The sequence below is a fragment of the Somniosus microcephalus genome, chromosome 7, assembly GCF_052327205.1.
Source record: "Somniosus microcephalus isolate GS21.2 chromosome 7, FLI_Smic_1.0, whole genome shotgun sequence".
Lineage (NCBI taxonomy): Eukaryota > Metazoa > Chordata > Chondrichthyes > Squaliformes > Somniosidae > Somniosus > Somniosus microcephalus.
Genome location: NC_140993.1, coordinates 152,686,069 through 152,703,757, shown reverse-complemented (window position 1 = coordinate 152,703,757; position 17,689 = coordinate 152,686,069). Strand labels below are relative to the sequence as shown.

Below are 17,689 nucleotides of genomic sequence, written 5' to 3'. Positions count from 1 at the left end.
AGTTAGCCACGGATGGTGCCCCCTTCTCTTTCTCACTGGAATATATTTTTGTTGAGAGTTATGAAATGTCTCCTTAAATGTTTGCCACTGCATTTCAGCTTTCTTACCCTTTTTAATTTGTTTTTCCAGTCCACTTTTGCCAGTTCTGCCCTCATACCATTATAGTTGCCTTTGTTTAAGATCAGGACACTGGTTTGGGATACAACTTTCTCACTCTCCAACTGAATTTGAAATTCAACCATGCTATGATCACCAGTTAATGCTAAGAGCAAAAATGAGCAGGTACTTTCTTTCGACTTCTTTCACCTTCCAAAAAAGTGAGGCCATTAATGAAGCACTCCATTTTTATTTAAACGCTGGTACAATTATTTAATCATAGCACGGATACACTTCCCGTTATTGTTCATCGGCAGTCCAGGATATAGTGGGGTCCTGCTGCAGCCTAAATGTGACAGTGGTTCGCCCATTATTGTAATACAACAAATATACGATACAATCGATCACATGACTGAAGAGATAAAAATATTACAGACCTTACTGACACTGAAAAATAAAGACTCTCACAGATCATCTACTTAGTTTACTATTCACCTTCCACTTCACAAAATCAAGTACAATGATTACAATGCAACTAATTGTGTTTCTTTCCCTCCCAAAACCCTTTATTCTCAGTTATTTATATTTAAGAAATCTTGCATGTGAGGAACATGCATTGGGAAATCAGAGCCACCACCCACAATTCTGTGACTTGTGGTGTGTGAGGTACTACACCATGGGCGAGGACTTGGAAAATTAACCCTCATTTTTTTTTCTCTACCTCCCATGGTGATTTGCAGTATTTGCTGAAGATATAAATGATAGACTGCTGCAGCATTGAGATAGGTCATTCCGTCCATCAAGTCTATGGAGGTGAGCTCTTCACACGAGCCACCTATATCATTTCATATTCCACTGTACCCTCTTGTTACTGTCTTGCCAATAGAAACAAACAATCTATCACTATTTATCCTATCTTAAGCCATCATAGTTCTGAAGTTGTGTGTCAGGTCACCCTTAAACTTCTCAGTTCTAGTGAAAAAAAACTTAACTTCTCAAATACCTCTTCATAACTGTAACCCTTCAGTTTAGTGAATGTACACTATACCTTTTCCATTGCATTTATATCCTTCCTTTAATGGGACGCTAAAACTATACACAATATGAAAATTGCAGTGTAACTAAGGTCAATTATAAGTGCAATATACTTTCATGTTATAAAACCTCCAGATTCAACAGCAAGGATTCCATTGGCTTTTTTTAGCCTCATCAACTTGCGCTGCCATCTTTAATGATCTGTGTATCTGCACTAAGTTCCCTCTGCACCTCTACTCCCTTTAAAATCTTATCTATTAAGGTGTAATCATTTTCCCTTTTTCTAACTTTTCTCACAATTGCCATTCTCTCAATTTATCCCAGCAGGACTTGAATAACATCCAGGCTTCGGTTGACAAGTGGCAGGTAACATCTGTGCCACGTAAGTGTCAGGTAAAGACCATCTTGAACAAGAGAATGCCCAAACCATTGCCTTCTACTGCACAACCATGTCCAAGTCCTCCAACATCAATATCTTGGTGGGGGGGTGGGTCACCAATCGCAATGTCTGAGGTCAGTATCAAAGAATCTCAAAGATCTCCAGCTGGTGTTGGTGCAGAACCATCACCCATAAAACATTATCCACGGAATGTGCTCCATCCACTGGTACAGAAAAATCTTGTCGAGGACCTATAATGGGCATATTTAAAGCCTGTTTTGGTTAGGAGTACTGGTTGTTTATTTACGACCAGTTCAAAAATCAATTCAGTTTGGCATTGGGCGGGACTTTTAAACAAAATGTGTTTGCCTATTGCCTTGTTTTCCAGCGTTAACATGGCGATAGGCATATGAAAATCGCCTTCTCTATCTCTTCAGCTTTTTGTGAGCAAAACCAAAGACATCCTCTTTGCCTTCCATTTGAAGTAGTTGTGGCAGCGGACACAGCATCTTTTAAGTGAATAGTGGTTGCACATTTGAAGCAGATGGCGATACAAGGTTATGTGCAGACAGCAAGGCAGTGTGATTAGCTTTGACTAGTTCCAGAAAAGAGCTGGCACAGACGCGAGAACCCAAATGGCCTGGTGCTGTAGAACACTACAGTTTTAAACATGTTATTGTGAAATTTGTCTCTTTATTCTCTTTTTAATGTCCAAAAGCTTATTTTGAACCATGGACATTTAATTTGTAGAAGGAAAAATGACAAGTAACAGGTCTTTTGTAAGAAGATTTTGAGTGAGCACTGCATTTACTGAGATATTGAGGGGACATCTATCTAATTTTTGATGGCTGCGTTTATTTGCACTACAAGTGGGTTGGACCAGATTTCTGATGGGTGTGTCTTGTCATCCAAGGGGATCAAACAGTTTGTCTGGAATGTGTAATTTGATCCTGCCTGCTGGAGAGTAATTCAACAGCTCTGAAATGTATAATTTGATCCAGTCATTGTCACAGGCAGGCTCCCCGAGCCAAGCTGCTCCAGTGCAGCCATGACAGTGGCATCTACCTGTTAATGTGGAGGGTCACCTAGAAAAGCACGATTACTCTCTCACGGCCACGTACAGCCTGCCCGGTCGACCTCCTCCCAATCATCAGTTGAGTGATATAACATAAAATGCTGGAAATACTCAGCAAGTCAGGCAGCATCTGTGGAGACAGAAACAGAGTTAACGTTTCAAGTTGATGACTTCCATCAGAACGTGAAATGTTAACTCTGTTTCTCTTTCCATAAATACTGCCTGATTTGCTGAGTTTTTCCAGCAATTTATATTCGATTTCCAGCATCTGCAGTATTTTGTTTTTGAATTAGCAGAGTGATAGTAGGAATTAGCAATGGTGCCATCAGGCAACACCTGAGCTGTTCACCAATGCTAAGTTCGAGTTGACTTGTGGGCCCCTTCAAAATTGTGACCCCATGAACGGGCGATGCAAGATCATGTGGGGTGCTGTAGCTGTTTCTCTGAGGCTGAATTCCACAAATCCACAGCAATGACTATTTTACATAATTTGAGCTGCAGGGTTGGTTTAGTGAGGCACATTTCATTCAACGAGAACAGGTGAGGGTGACGTCATTGCAAGTGATATCACTACCAGAACCGTAGATTTTTAGCATGCGCTAACAATGACATTATCGAGTGGCCTGGCTCATGCGCAGGATGACATCACAGGTCAATCGAAAACTGGAAGTACCCACGCTGTCGCTAATCACTCCGTCAAACTAAACACTCTGGGTTAGAGCTGCGGTGATTGATGGGGCATTGTGTGTGGGTCAGGATTATTAAGCGGTTTATTGGGTACGAAGTGAATAGTGACAGTGTCATGACTTCCGGATTTCAGCCAGTCCAATGATGTCACTTGCCGCACACGCACCGGGCTTTCCGAGAAACTCACTGCCATTCTTGATCAAGAGGTCTGGGGGAAGGAGAGGGAGAATGTGGTGCGGGTGTAAAGGGGCTGAGGGTGGGGTTGGAAGAACGTGATCCGCATCTAACAAAGGGAGGGAGAACGTGATCTGTCTTCCCATCTGGATCATGCTCTCGCTCTCATTTTCTCTTCCCCCCCCCCCCCCCGCCTTTAGACCTGGTTCTTCCCCCATCCCCCCCCCCCCCCTGTGCTCTCCATACAGCCCCCCTCTCAATTCATGACCTTCCTCCCCTTCCCCCCCACGAGTTCCTCACCTCCCCCCCCAAGAGTTCCCGACCTTCACCCCCCACGGCTTCCTGACCATCTTCCCCTACAAGTTCCTGACCTATTCCCCCACCCCAATTCCTGACCTCCTTCCAGACCCCCGCCGCCAAGTTCCTGACCTTCTCCCCTTCACAAGTTCCTGACCTTCTCCCCCACTTCCCAAGTTCCTGAACCTCTTCCCCCCCCTCCAATCCCCTGTCCCGTCTTCCCAATCCCTTGTCCTCTCTTCCCGATCCGATCCCCTGTCCTCTCCCTCCACTCCGATCCCCTGTCCTCTCCCCTCCCGCCGCCGATCCCCCTCTCCTCTCCCCCCTTAGGTGCGCAGGCGGGTCTCCAGTGGAGGGCAGGACGGGGGTTAGGCTCGGCTCAGTTTGGCTCCACCCCATACAGGTGCGCATGCACTGAGACTCAAACTTCTTCATGTCAGCAATCACTCCCATTTTTGATACCTTTTTATACAGCCAGGGTGGAATAGCCTATTAAAGATGTATGGTGGATTTTTTAATACCTGAATTGATTAATAAATGCTATTTTATTCTTTAATGTTTGTCTTTTCCCACTTAACTTTACATTCTTTAATATGCAGTGAAATTTATCTGCCTTTAATATTCACTTGTGTTTGAAAGCTACTATTTAAAAAAAGAGAAAATTCAACTGAGACTATGGCCACAATTTTTTCAGTGGAGGCAGGTTGGGTGCGGGTCAGGTGATTTCTGGCTTCTAGTCCCGCCCCCAACTGCATCCGGCCCACAGATGTGATTTTACATTGATTGACCTTGTTAAGCCCGCCCTGCGGGCCTGCCAGCCAATTAAGAGGAAGCCGGTCAGATGTCATTTGATGACGCATCATCTGCCGGTTTACTTAAAGGGACCATGCACAATTTTTTTTTTTTGACAGCTGATTTCTCAGTGTTTGACAGCATTGAGGTGCTGCAAATACTGACAATCACTGTACAAAGGTGAGCTCTTTCACCCAGGCTCTCCAATGACTCTGTCCATAAGCTGGAATAGATGGCAGCTGCAGGTGAGGTGACAGAAGCGATCTGTCACTGGTGAGAGGTTCTCCCAATGAAGTGGCACTGGACATGGATTTCAAAACTTGTTACCTAAAGAAATGTGTAAATGCATTCAAAATGAATTTCCCACCATTTTCTTACCTCTGAGATTCACCAGTGCACCACTGGATCCTTCACACCACTTCTGCAGCTGTCATCAATCCAGAAACATTACAGCAGACTCACAACACGCCACACTTACCTGGCGTGGTGTCCGGATGCTGGGAAACCCGAGGCAGAAGCGGCAAAATTAAAAAATAGCCTATCAACTACCTGTTAATAGGCAGGTAATTGGCTTTAATCCTCCTCCCGCCGCTAGGTTTCGGGTCTATGCGCAAATCTGGGACCTGACACTTGGGAAAATTGATTTTAACCTTTGACCCACCTCCAAACCTGCCCTGTGAGCGCTGGCAATATCCAGCCCTATGTGTTCTACCAAGTCCATTTGAAAATTTGAAATCAGTTGTACCACATAAAAGTTAGTTATGTTTGATCTTTCTAGATTCTAATCTATCCCTGCATGGGCTCCAGACCATGCTCTGGTTCCAATTTGACTTACTTTGGGGGAAAAAAAGATATTTGCAGGTCTGAGGATTTGTTAACTGAACTTTTTTTATACTGGGAGCTATTTTCTGCTACAGCTGACCTTCGCACTATATGTTGGCAATAAAGTCACTCAATTAAGCACACTGTTGGTTTACTGGTGCCCCACAAGAACATTCACCTGCCATTCACATTTATTTTTCTGCTCACTGAATTGTCAAGTGCTGCACTTCAGCATCTATTGAATTTACTTTCTGTGTCTTTAAGTTTTTTTTAGATGCTACATCCATATATCCTTTGGTGTCTGTCTGGGCTTAACTCAAAAGTTAGAGCGTACCTACACATGTTATATCAAAAGAAAGCTTATGATTAGGGGAGTGTCATAGGCATATTTCCTTTTTGGTCAGACAAAAATTGTTCGGACACTATGTGATGAACTATGCCATTCATCACTCATCTGTATTCTCTGTGTGATTGTGCCTGTGACTGGTTTAGTTTCAGTTTCATTTCCCTTACCTCAGTTCCGTTTCCTCACCTTGTATTGTATTGTGTGTAGGGCTCCGCCCATACCTGGCCCCTATGTAAGCAGGCTCAGCGTGCCTCACATCCAGTACTGCAGACCTCTGGATGGAAGACACCTCTCCACTGTGTGTTACCTTCTAAGTTAATAAAAGCCTTGTTTTGTTCCGCTAACATTGAGTCTCGGATTTATTGAGGCACATCACACTATACAAAAAACGGACAAAATCCGCTCATTAGCGGTTGACCAATCCTACAGGGGAATCCGCTCATTAGCGTTGAGTGACGTGAAGGTTGACCAATCCTACAGGGGAATCCGCTCATTAGCGTTGAGTGACGTGAAGGTTGACCAATCCTACAGGGGAATCCGCTCATTAGCGTTGAGTGACGTGAAGGTTGACCAATCCTATGGGGGGAGCGTGCTGCGTCACGGGGTGTTTCATGACGTGTCTGGGCAGGGCCTAATCCTGCAGCCTGCTGTTAGTGTCTCTCAAAATGGCGGCCGCCCTTCTTCACCCGCAAAATCTCCCTCCGGCTCACCTTTTAGCGGGGGAGAGGCTGCTTTAAATTAGACTCTTCATCTCTTTTGTTTTTCTTTTCTCTGGCCGGCTGCGCGGGAAAACAGACAACCACGCGGGAAAACAGACAACCACGCGGCCTGAGACAGCGAGTGGGGGAGCAGCGGCGGCGGGCCGCAGCGGGAGCTGAGCTCGGGTGAGCGGCGGCGGGCCGCAGCGGGAGCTGAGCTCGAGCAGCGGCGGCGGGCCGCAGCGGGAGCTGAGCTCGGGTGAGCGGCGGCGGGCCGCAGCGGGAGCTGAGCTCGGGTGAGTCGGGCCGGGCCTGAGGCGCTACGCTTCACCGGAGCGGCAGGGCTCCATCAGGCCGGGCCTGAGGCACTAGGGCATGCTCGGGTCGGAGCAGGAGCTCAGCTCAAGTGAGTCGGGCTGGGCCTGAGGCGCTAGGGAGGGAGAGGGGAAAGGAGGGAGAGAGAGGAGAGGGAGGGAGAGCGGGGAGGCAGGGGGGGAGAGAGAGGGGCAGGGAGAGAGAGGGGGGGAGGGAGGGAAAGAGTGAAGGGGTGGGAGAGAGAGGGAGAGCACACCTTCTTCCTTTCTTCGGCCGCCGCAATTCAAACTTCCCGCCGACCTCACAAAATGGCGGCCGCCCTTCTTCACCGGCGGGCTCTGAGTCCAGCCCCTTCCCCGGGGTGTCTTCCTCTCTCTCTCCTTCTCTCCTTCCCTCTCTCTCTCTCCTTCCCTCTCTCTCTCTCCTTCCCTCTCTCTCTCTCTCTCCTTCCCTCTCTCTCTCTCTCTACATCTCTCTCTCTCTCTATATCTCTCTCTCTCTCTCTCTACATCTCTCTCTCCTTCCCTCCCTCTCTCCTTCCCTCTCTCTCTCTCCTTCCCTCTCTCTCTCTCTCTCCTTCCCTCTCTCTCTCTCTCCTTCCCTCTCTCTCTTGTTAAGTCTGTGTGTCCCAGTTATGCTTATTATAAATCACTGGACACAGACCACAAGAATAACTTTAACAGGTCTTTACTATTCGGAGGTCAGGGCTGAACTGCCCAGCAAATCCCTACACAACGTTTATGTATCGGTGTGGTCACCACCAGTATTACAGTATACAGCAGCCAAGAGAAAGTAGTACATCTCTTAAGGTGGAACAGGTTACATACACCACAATCCTCCCTTTTTAGCTTAACAGTTATATCCCCATTTAACATAACATAATAACATATAGATATATATACATATACTTCATGCAAAACAGTTCAAAGATTCAGTCTCTGAGGAGGCCTCCTGATTCGAGTTGGATAACGCCTTTCAGGGGTCTCTGATTCTCGTTGCTGGGGTGACTCATCTAGTTGATCTCTTATGGATTGGACATCTTCCTCAGGTACATTCACTTCTGAGGTAGATGCTTCAGGTTCACTAACTTCTTCCACGGTTGTCTCTGCTGTAGCCCTGGGTTCGACCCTTTTTTTTTACCGGAATCTACCGTTAGTGCTTTTAAGGAATGCCAGTCCATATTTATTTTCCTAATCCACTCCCGTCCCAGTAGTGGTGGACCTCCCTCAGGTAGCACATATAAGTCCATTCCTCGGCTTTCTTTGCCCTTGTGGACCACCTTTACCTCTATCTTCCCGATGGGGTATACTCTTTGCCCCGTGTATGTTTTCAATACAATCTCCGTATCCCGTAGGGGAATATGTGGGAATAACCTTTTGTAATCTTGCTTATTCATGACCGTCAATGCCGATCCAGTGTCCAATTCCATCTTCACTTGGACTCCTGCTATCTGAAGTGTGACCCAGATTGTTTGGAGGTCTGCTTCATTACCAACATTGTGTACTCTTAGACTACCCAGTTCATTACTGCTGGAGTCTGAATTTGACTTCTGTTCGTTCGAACTGTTCTCTGTCACCTTGTGTACCTTTCTGTACTTTTCCTGCGGTGACTTTTTGTTGCTGGTCTTCTTTCCTGACCGGCATACTTTAGCTATGTGACCAAGCCTGCCACATTTTCTGCATTCCTGATTTTTGAACCAGCACTGGTTCTGATCGTGCGTTGTCTTTCCACAACGATAACATTTTACTGTACCCAAGACCATTTGATTGGTGCTGAGTTCCGGTGACCATTGCTGCATTTCCGCAGTGCCTCTCGCTGCGGCTTCGTGCGATGCTGCAATAGTGACAGCTTTATCAAGCGTAAGATCATTCTCCTCAAGCAGTCGCTTTTGTGTTCCTTCTTTTAACAATCCACACACAAATTTATCTCTCAGCGCATCTGCTAGTCCTGTTCCAAACTGACAGTACTTTGATAGCTTACGCAGTTCAATTAAAAATTCAGCGTTGCTTTCGTCTTTCAGCTGCGTTCTTCTGTAAAATTTAAATCGTTCCGCTATCATCAGCGGCGTGGGGTTTAAATGATTTTTCAGGACAGTAACAATATTCGCGAAAGTCTGATCCGCCGGTTTATCTGGTGATAGAAGGTGCTTCAATAGCCCGTATGTCTTCGCACCCATTGAGCTTAATAAGGTTAGTGCTTTCTCATCATCTGGTACCTTATTTGCTTTACAATAAACTTCCATGCGTTCTACATACGTGGTCCAATCTTCGATATCGCTATCAAAGGTATTAATGTTCCCATGTTTAGGCATCCTTGCAAGTTTTTAAATTTTTCTTTTTCTCAAAATGGCGGCTTCCCGCGCTTGTCTTCTTCCCCCGCCTACTAAAATGGCGGCTTCCCGCACTTGGTGGTCTTTCCCGCGCTCGTCTTCTTTCCCCGCCGACTACAATGGCGGATTCCCGCGTTTGTCTTCTTCCCCCGCTGGCTGCAATGGCGATTGCCGTGCTGCTGCCGTTCTCGCCTCCCCAGCGGTTCTCAATTCCCCGACGCTGCTTTTACTCCCCCGCGGTTCCCGTGGGCATTCACGCTTCCCCTGCTGTTGCGCCTCTCAGCCCCGCATGCAGCCCGGTCCTTTACACCGGCTGCGTTTGAGTTCTCCGCGGCTCTCGTGCCTTAAGCAGCCCCAGTCGCTGCGCCTCTCGGCCTCGATTGCAGCCCGGCCCTTTTCACCGGCCGTGGTCGAGTTCTCCGCCCTTTTTCCTCCGTTTTCCCTCCCCCACTCCACAGTCAACGCGGCCGACTTTCTGCTCGTGTCGCTGATCGGCTTAACCACCACCGTGGTAGAAGGGATGATCACTGCCTGTCGCTGATGGAGGGCTTCGTGGTCAGAATTTTTCTTTTTAATCCGGGTTCTCGATGCCTCCCGTGCGATGGTGCTCAGCAGGATGATGAGGGCGGATGCCTCTTCTCGATGCCCGTTCTGAGGACGAAGCTGCCTTGGATGTAAAACTGCCGTAGGGTAAGATCGGACTCGTCGCCACTGTTAAGTCTGTGTGTCCCAGTTATGCTTATTATAAATCACTGGACACAGACCACAAGAATAACTTTAACAGGTCTTTACTATTTGGAGGTCAGGGCTGAACTGCCCAGCAAATCCCTACACAACGTTTATATACCGGTGTGGTCACTACCGGTATTACAGTATACAGCAGCCAAGAGAAAGTAGTACATCTCTTAAGGTAGTTCTCTTAAGGTGGAACAGGTTACATACACCACATCTCTCCTTCCCTCTCTCTCTCCTTCCCTCTCTCCCTCCTTCCCTCTCTCTCTCTCCATCCCTCTCCCTCTCCCTCCATCCCTCTCCCTCCATCCCTCTCCCTCCATCCCCATCCCTCTCCCTCCATCCCTTCCCCCCCCCTCTCTGTGTGTGTGTGTATATAATAAAAATTATTTTTTCTTTTTTCATAACAGCATGCCCTCAAGAAAATGTAGCAGACTTGGACGCACCACTTCTGACTGGCGATCTCCATTAACAAAAAACGAAGTTAAAGAACCACCTCCTGGGTGCTTAGGAAGAGTTCTTCAATCCCAACGGTCTCAAACAGTTTTATAAACATGGCACAGGGTTCTTGAGTTCCCTCGGCACCGCCAGGCACTCCAGCTAGTATTAAATATAAGCATCATGCTATTTTTTGCTGCCACAAAGAAGTCTTCTATCTCTAATCAGCTGGTTACACCACTTACACAGACAGTCTTGAGTTAAAAATTCAACATAATTATAAGTCGTAAAAACCAGGCAAAAGATAAAACTTTCACAGATGGCACTCATTATTGTTGTGTATATAAAGGCTATATTCATTAAATTAGTGAGGCACAAAAGGATTCAATGCATTATTTTCTCCACTGTTAAGATCTATGTATTACTACCTAACAATTTGCTTATTAACCAAATAATTGACTACAAAAATGTAATTTTAATGTAGGTGGTGCAGATGTCCAGCATTTGGTTTATCAGGTTGGACTATACTGGTGTGCGTGTACATATAGGAACATAGGAATCTACAGGACCAGAAAAGATCATTGTAAAGCATCTGCCTAACCCATAGTTCAAGACAATACCACATTATACTATACCCGCTCATATTCTTCAAATCATGTCTTTTGACAAAATGTTATTCAACTCTTTACTATATTTTCTGGCACTAACTGCTTCCACCATCTCCCTGAGCAGCCTGTCCCACACATTCACCATCTTCTAAGTGAAGCAGTTAATTCCATCTTCTAAGCCTGTGTGTATCCCCAATTTATTAAGTTTTTGTTTATTTGTACCTCTTAGAATCTTGAAAACTTTGATAAGATCTCCCCTGAGCCTTCTCTTTGGTATAAACACGTCCAGTTTCCTTAATATCTTGTAGTAGCTCCAATGTCAGGTACCAAATCGCCAATATTTGTTGGTTACCTGTCTCTCTAGCTTTCCCAAAGCCAGAATGTCCCTAGCATAGTACAGTGACCAGAACCTACAACATCCCAGCTATAATGCTGAAGACTTGTGCTCCAGAATGAGCCGCGCCTCTAGCCAAGCTGTTCCAGTACAGCTACAACAGCTACAGCTACAACAGCGGCACCTAACCGACAATGTGGACAATTGTCCAGGTATGTCCTATCCACAAAATGCAGGAAAAATCCAGCCCTTACAATTACCACCCTATCAGCCTACTCTCAATTATCAGCATGGTGATGGAAGGAGTCATCAACAGTGTTATCAAGCAGCACTTAATCACCAATAACCTGCTCACAGATGTTCATTTTGGGTTCCATCAGAACCACTTGCTTCCAGACCTCATTACAGCTTTGGTCCAAACAATAGCATTGTCATTGTCAAATCCCTCACCATCAACATACTGGAAGTTATCATTAACCAGAAACTCAACAAGACCAGCCAAATAAATGCCATGGCTAGGTATTTTGTGGCGAGTGGCTCACCTCCCAAAGCCCCTCCACACTGACAACAACCTCAACAACTTGCATTTATAAAGCATTTATAAAGCACCTTTAACGTAGTAATACATCTCAAGAAGCTTCACAGAAGCGTTATCAGACAAAATTTAACATCGAGGTTGTTATGATACAAAAGGTTATTATATGATCTCATGAGCTTACGAACTAAGAGAACAGTGGGGCTGAAATTCAACTTTGGTGAGGGCGCAAAACGAGCGGCAGATGGTCGGCCATCCATTGTACAATGTCAACGGAAAGAAAAATCGGGCGAGGTGTATAACGGGCAGCCAATCCTGAACTGGCTGTTTTGAATCCTAGCCGAAGTTAAATTTCAATCCTCGTATTAGCAAATCATCACCAAGCAACAATAATCTATATTATTTAAAGATAATCTTATTACGTTATTTTCATAGAAACCAGGAATGATTAATGGTCATAATATCAACTAAAATCTATAGGCCTAACAAAAGGCCAGATATAGTTGGCAAAGATTTGAGTGCAACCTACATAAGACCATAATGCACATAAAATTAATATGCACAAGCTTTATAAGCTGTGGGTGATGACTGTCTTTAGCAGTAGCTGGTTCCTCCCCAACAACTCTGCTACATATACAACAACAATTTGCGCCTTTAATGTAGTAAAACGTCCCAAGGCGCTTCATAGGAGCGCTATCAAACACAGTTTGACACCGAGCCACAGAAGGAGATATTAGGACAGAGAGGTAGGTTTTAAGGAGCGACTTAAAGGAGGAGGGAGAGGTAGAGAAGTTTAGGAAGAGAATTCCAGAGCTTAGGGCCTTGGCAGCTGAAGGCACGGCCACCAATGGTGGAGCGACTAAAATAGGGGATGCGCAAGATGCCAGAATTGGAGGAACACAGAGATCTCGGAGGGTTGTAGGGCTGGAGGAGGTGACAGAGATTGGGAGGGGCGAGACTATGGAGGGATTTCAAAACAAGGGTGAGGATTTTAAATTATATATACAATCCAGCAAAGGGGGTAATTTTTGTTCTTTCCCTCTCCCCTCCCCGACTAAAAGTAGTTTTGTGGAACTTTGTTGATCGTGATGACCTACAAATGACTTGGCCTAGGGAGTCTTTGATACTCTCATTGTTTGTGAAGTGGAAAACATTTCATTTTTGAGTAGTAAGAGACAGCTCTAGGTCAGAAGCCAGCTGTCTGTCAGTAGTTATGAAACATGTAAAACCAGAGCCAAAACAAGTACAACAAATCCTACAATGCAAAATTACTGAGATTAAAATATTAGGAGAGAATACTGAGCATGCTGCAGTTAGATTTTTTGATCCTTGATAGCTGTGAATGGTGAGCTAATTCTGTAACTCTAATGAAGCTTAACAATAATATAGATCTTTGCCAAAACAAAAGGGATCTGGCCCAGGTGGAATGGAATCAAAGATTGGCAGGTAAAAGAGTAAATGAGCAATGCAAGGCCATCAAAGAGGAAATAGTTCAGGTACAGACTAGACACATTCCCACAAGGGGTAAAGGAAGGGCATCAAAACTAGAGCTCCCTGGATGGCAAAAGATACAGAGATTAAAATAAAACAGAAAAAGGAGGGTTATGATAAATGACAGGTTCATAATTGAGTAGAGAACCAAGCTGAATACAAAAAGTACAGCGAGGAACTGAAAAAGGAAACAAGAGGGGCAAAGGGAGTGTATGAGAATAGATTAGTGGGTAACATAAAAGGGAACACATAAATAGTAAAAGGGTAGTCAAAGGAAGGGTGGGGCTGATTAGGAACCAAAAAGAAGATCTTCTTGTGGAGGTAGAGGGCATGGCTGACCTCGCATCTGTCTTCACTAAAGAAGAGGATGCTGCCAATGTCACAGTAAAGCAGGAGATAGTTGAGAAATTGAATAGGATATAAATAGATAAAGAGGATGTACTAGAAAGGTTGGCCGCGCTCAAAGTAGAAAAGTCACCTGGTTCAGATGGGATGCATCCTAGGTTGTTAGGGAAATTGCGGAGGGTCTGGCCACAACCTTCCAATGCTCCTTAGATATGGGGGTGGTGCCAGAGGACTGGAGGATTGCAAATGTTACACCCCCTTTAAAAAAAGGAAGAGGTTGAACCCGGCAACTACAGGCCTGTCAGCCTAATGTTGGTGGTGGGGAAACTTTTAAAGACAATAATCCGGGACAAAATTAATTGGCACTTGAAAAAAATTTAGGTCAATAAATGAAAACCAGCACAGATTTGTTAAAGGGAAATTGTGTTTGACTAATTTGATTCAATTCTTTGATGAAGTAATGGGGAGGGTTGATGAGGGTAGTGCAGTTGATGTTGTGTATAAGGACTTTCAAAAGGCATTTGACAAAGTACCACATAATAGACTTGTTAGCAAAATTTAAACCCATGGGATTAAAGGGACAGTGGCTATGTGGATATGAAATCTGTGTTGGGACTAGTGCTCTATTTGATATATATTACTGGCCCAGACTTGGGTATACAGGGCATAATTTCAAAGTTTGCAGATGATACGAAACTCGGAAATGTAGTAAACAGTGAAGAGAAAAGTAAAAGACTTCAGGAGGACATAGACAGACTGGTGAAACTGGCACACTCATAGCAGATGAAATTTAACGCAGTGATTCATTTTGGTAGAATGAGGAGAGGCAATATAAACAAAATGGTACAATTTTAAAGAGGGTGCGGGAGCAGAGACCTGGGGGTATATGTACACAAGTCTTTGAAGGTAGCAGGACAAGTTGAGAAGTCTGTTAAGAAGGCATACGGGATCCATGGCTTTATAAATTGAGGCATTGGGCTGGACTTTCATTGAGGAGGTGGGTAGGAGGTAGGACTACAACTTTCGGTGTTGTAGTCCCGTCTCCATCGAGTTCTAGCCGACTCACGTGATTTTGACTTGATTGACCTTGTTGAGCCCGCCCAGTGGGCTCAGCAGGCCAATTAAGAGCCACCCGGCAACAGGTGACATCACAGATTGATATTTCATCTGTCAAGACCCTTTGACAGATGAAATATCAGCGTTTCACAGCTGTTTGAAGCTGTCAAACACTGACAATCTGTACTCCAGGTTAATTCCTTCCTCTCAGGATGATTTAGAGATCTCCCCAGAACAGAAAACTGAATGCTGGAACTTTTGACAGCTCGTGGCCATTCTGCTTTCTGTGCTGGTAAGATGAGGGACTCCCGAGACCTGAAGGAAGGAAGGCTGTAAAGGTAAGTACATGTAAGTAAAACTTCTTTAACCACTTTACACTCACCAAACACACTTACCTCTGCACTCATGCACCCATCACTCACCTGAACACCGGACATCTCGACCCCTCCAAGCCCTTCATCCCGACGGCCCACCTCACTAACTTGCCGTGGTTTGGAGCCATCAGGAATCCCACATTGCACCAATGAAAATAGGGATTAGGCTAAAAACTGCCTGTTAACAGGCAGTTAATTGGCACTAATCCCCTTCCTGCCTCGGGGAGGTGGGTCCCAGTGCGGGTCGGGTACCCACCTCCTTTGAAACTGGCATGGAGGCGGGTTGGGGGCGGGATGGGTTCGTGCCCCACAATTTCAGGATTTTAACTCCCCACATGCCTCCAATCCCACCTCCATGGCCCAATGAAAATCCTGCCCATAGAGTACAAAAGCAAGGCAGTTATGCTAAACCTTCATAAAACATTAGTTAGGCCCCAGTTGGGGTATTGTGGCCAATTCTGGGCACCACACTTTAGTAAGGATGTCAAGGCCTTAGAGAGGGTACAGAAGAGATTCACTAGAATGGTACCAGGGATGAAAGACTTCAGTTATGTGGAGAGACTAAAGAAACTGGGATTGTTCTCCTTAGAGAAGGTTAAAGAGAGATTTGATAGAGATGTTCAAAACCATGAAGGGTTTTAATAGAGTAAATAAGGAGAAACGGTTTCTAGTAGCAGAAGGGTCGGTAACCAGGGGACACAGATGTAAGGAAATTGGCAAAAGAACCAGAGGTGATATAAGAAAAAAAAATAGTTACACACAAAGTTGTTGTGATCTGGATTGCAGTGCCTGAAAGGATGGTGGAAGCAGATTTAATAGTAACATTCAAATACTTGAAGGGGAAAAAAATTGCAGGACTATGGAGAAAGAGCAGGGGAGTGGGGCTAATTGGATAGCTCTTTCAAAGAGCCGGCACAGGCATGATGGGCCAAATGGCCTCCTTCTGTATCATTCTATGATTCTATGAAATGTGAATTTTGTTGTGCAAGAAAATAATGATCTTTAAAAAATTGGCACATTTTGTCATAAGTCAAACATCTCTAAAACTTCAAAACCTCTAGTCCAGCTAACTTTCAACCAGGAAAGCATGTTTTGGAACCTGCTTGTAGCATAGCTTTAAGTTTGGAGATGTAAAGGTTTAAACTAGGAAAAGCAGCTATACCTCCCATCCTTCTATATGTGACTGCCATTCTTCTAGAATTTCTAGTTTTTCCATTTGTCTCTTGGCTTCATTGATGGTGGAACACACGGTTTTCATGGCCTGAAGAGCCTCGAGTACTGCTGCATAGTCATTATGCCTCCTTGGTGTCCTCTTCATCAGTTCCTAAATAAATGTAAATGCGCATATCCTCAAAAAACTCATTCTTAAAAATGTTAACAACTTTCAGTAATAACAGGAAATTAGATCGTTTTCCTCAAGGAATTCTTTCTTTACAAATAAAGGCATAGAGTGCAAAAGCAAGTAAGTTATGCTAAACCTTTATAAAACACTAATTAGGCCCCAGCTGGATTATTGTGGCTAATTCTGGGCACCACACTTTATGAAGAAGTATTTGGTAAATCTTTTTTATTTGACAAGGTTGAGAAGCCAGCATCATTTCATTACAATTACATTAATAATAAGCAATTAAGTGTTTTGGCACAATTCTTCACAGTTTGTATTAGTAAGCAAATGGAAAAGGTTTGTTGAACGGTTTTTCATGAATATGGTAACCATTGGAAATCATTCTAACATCCCACTCTTTTATGAATTCTAAAAAATTATTACTTCATTACTGTTCCAGATTACATTTCAGAAAAAGAAAGACGAGGACAACAGCCATCAGCCAGTATTCTGACATTAAAAACTAGAAAACTAACTCAATATAGTAACTTAAACACTTTCACATGTTTCAATTTCAAATATAAATACTGTAGATGCTAGCCTACAAAAATACTTCTTTCAACAGAAATATACACTTGCCCAAATAATTGAAGTCTTAAGCAATTCCAAAGTCTTCATAAAACAATTTGTTGTTCTTTAGAAAGACACATTGTACCATTTGTTTTTCCTTACTTCTGGAAACTTGACTTTGTTAGTCTTACTTCGCTGAACCACAGTCTAGACAGATGCATCCATGCCAATTTTAAACTTACTTTTTTCAGCAGAGTTGCATATGCTGCAGATTTAAGAATATCCCAGTAGTCTATACAAAAGAGGTTATACTAACAATGCTGCCAAATTACAGTGAAACCGTGTTATGAAAATGACACTAAATTAAGGAAAGTGTAAAAAATAACAAATATTCATTAAAACAAATCTAAGAACCAATCCTGGTTTGAATACTACTTTATTCTTTGGCTGTGGGAGGTGAAGTAACACATTGACCTATTCAAAATAGACAGTATCTGCCATGTAACAACTTATATCATTATTTTAAGTACCTTTAGCAGAAGTGGATACTTGCATATCCTTTGTATGGGAGCCATTAGATGTCCTTCAAGTGGAACGTCAGGGTTCTTCCATCCTGCTAGCAGCATGCAACCCTTGTGTTTCAAGATACAAAATGACTAATTAGATCATACATATATTGATATTTGCATGGTCTATTATGCAGTTATCAAACAGTTCTTGTACCGATAAATCACTAAGTGCAAGTTCAAACTGTCACAGGACGGGAGAGTGCCAGTTCAAAATGCTTTATAATTTATCATTTAATCATGTCTTTGTAAGTTAATTACCCGTGTCCAT

At 44.1% G+C, this 17,689-nt stretch overlaps 1 protein-coding gene across 8 annotated transcripts in view; it reads right to left on the bottom strand.

The window, feature by feature from the left end:
- prex2 (phosphatidylinositol-3,4,5-trisphosphate-dependent Rac exchange factor 2) overlaps positions 1–17,689 on the bottom strand; it is a 943,088-nt gene that overhangs the window by 724,449 nt on the left and 200,950 nt on the right. For all 8 annotated transcript variants that reach the window (XM_085993112.1, XM_085993115.1, XM_085993113.1 and 5 more), the window contains 2 exons: positions 17,383–17,484; positions 16,121–16,282 (listed from right to left, as the gene is read on the bottom strand). In XM_085993112.1, coding sequence (XP_085849238.1) covers positions 16,121–16,282; positions 17,383–17,484 — 264 coding nt within the window. The remainder of the gene's footprint in view (positions 1–16,120; positions 16,283–17,382; positions 17,485–17,689) is intronic.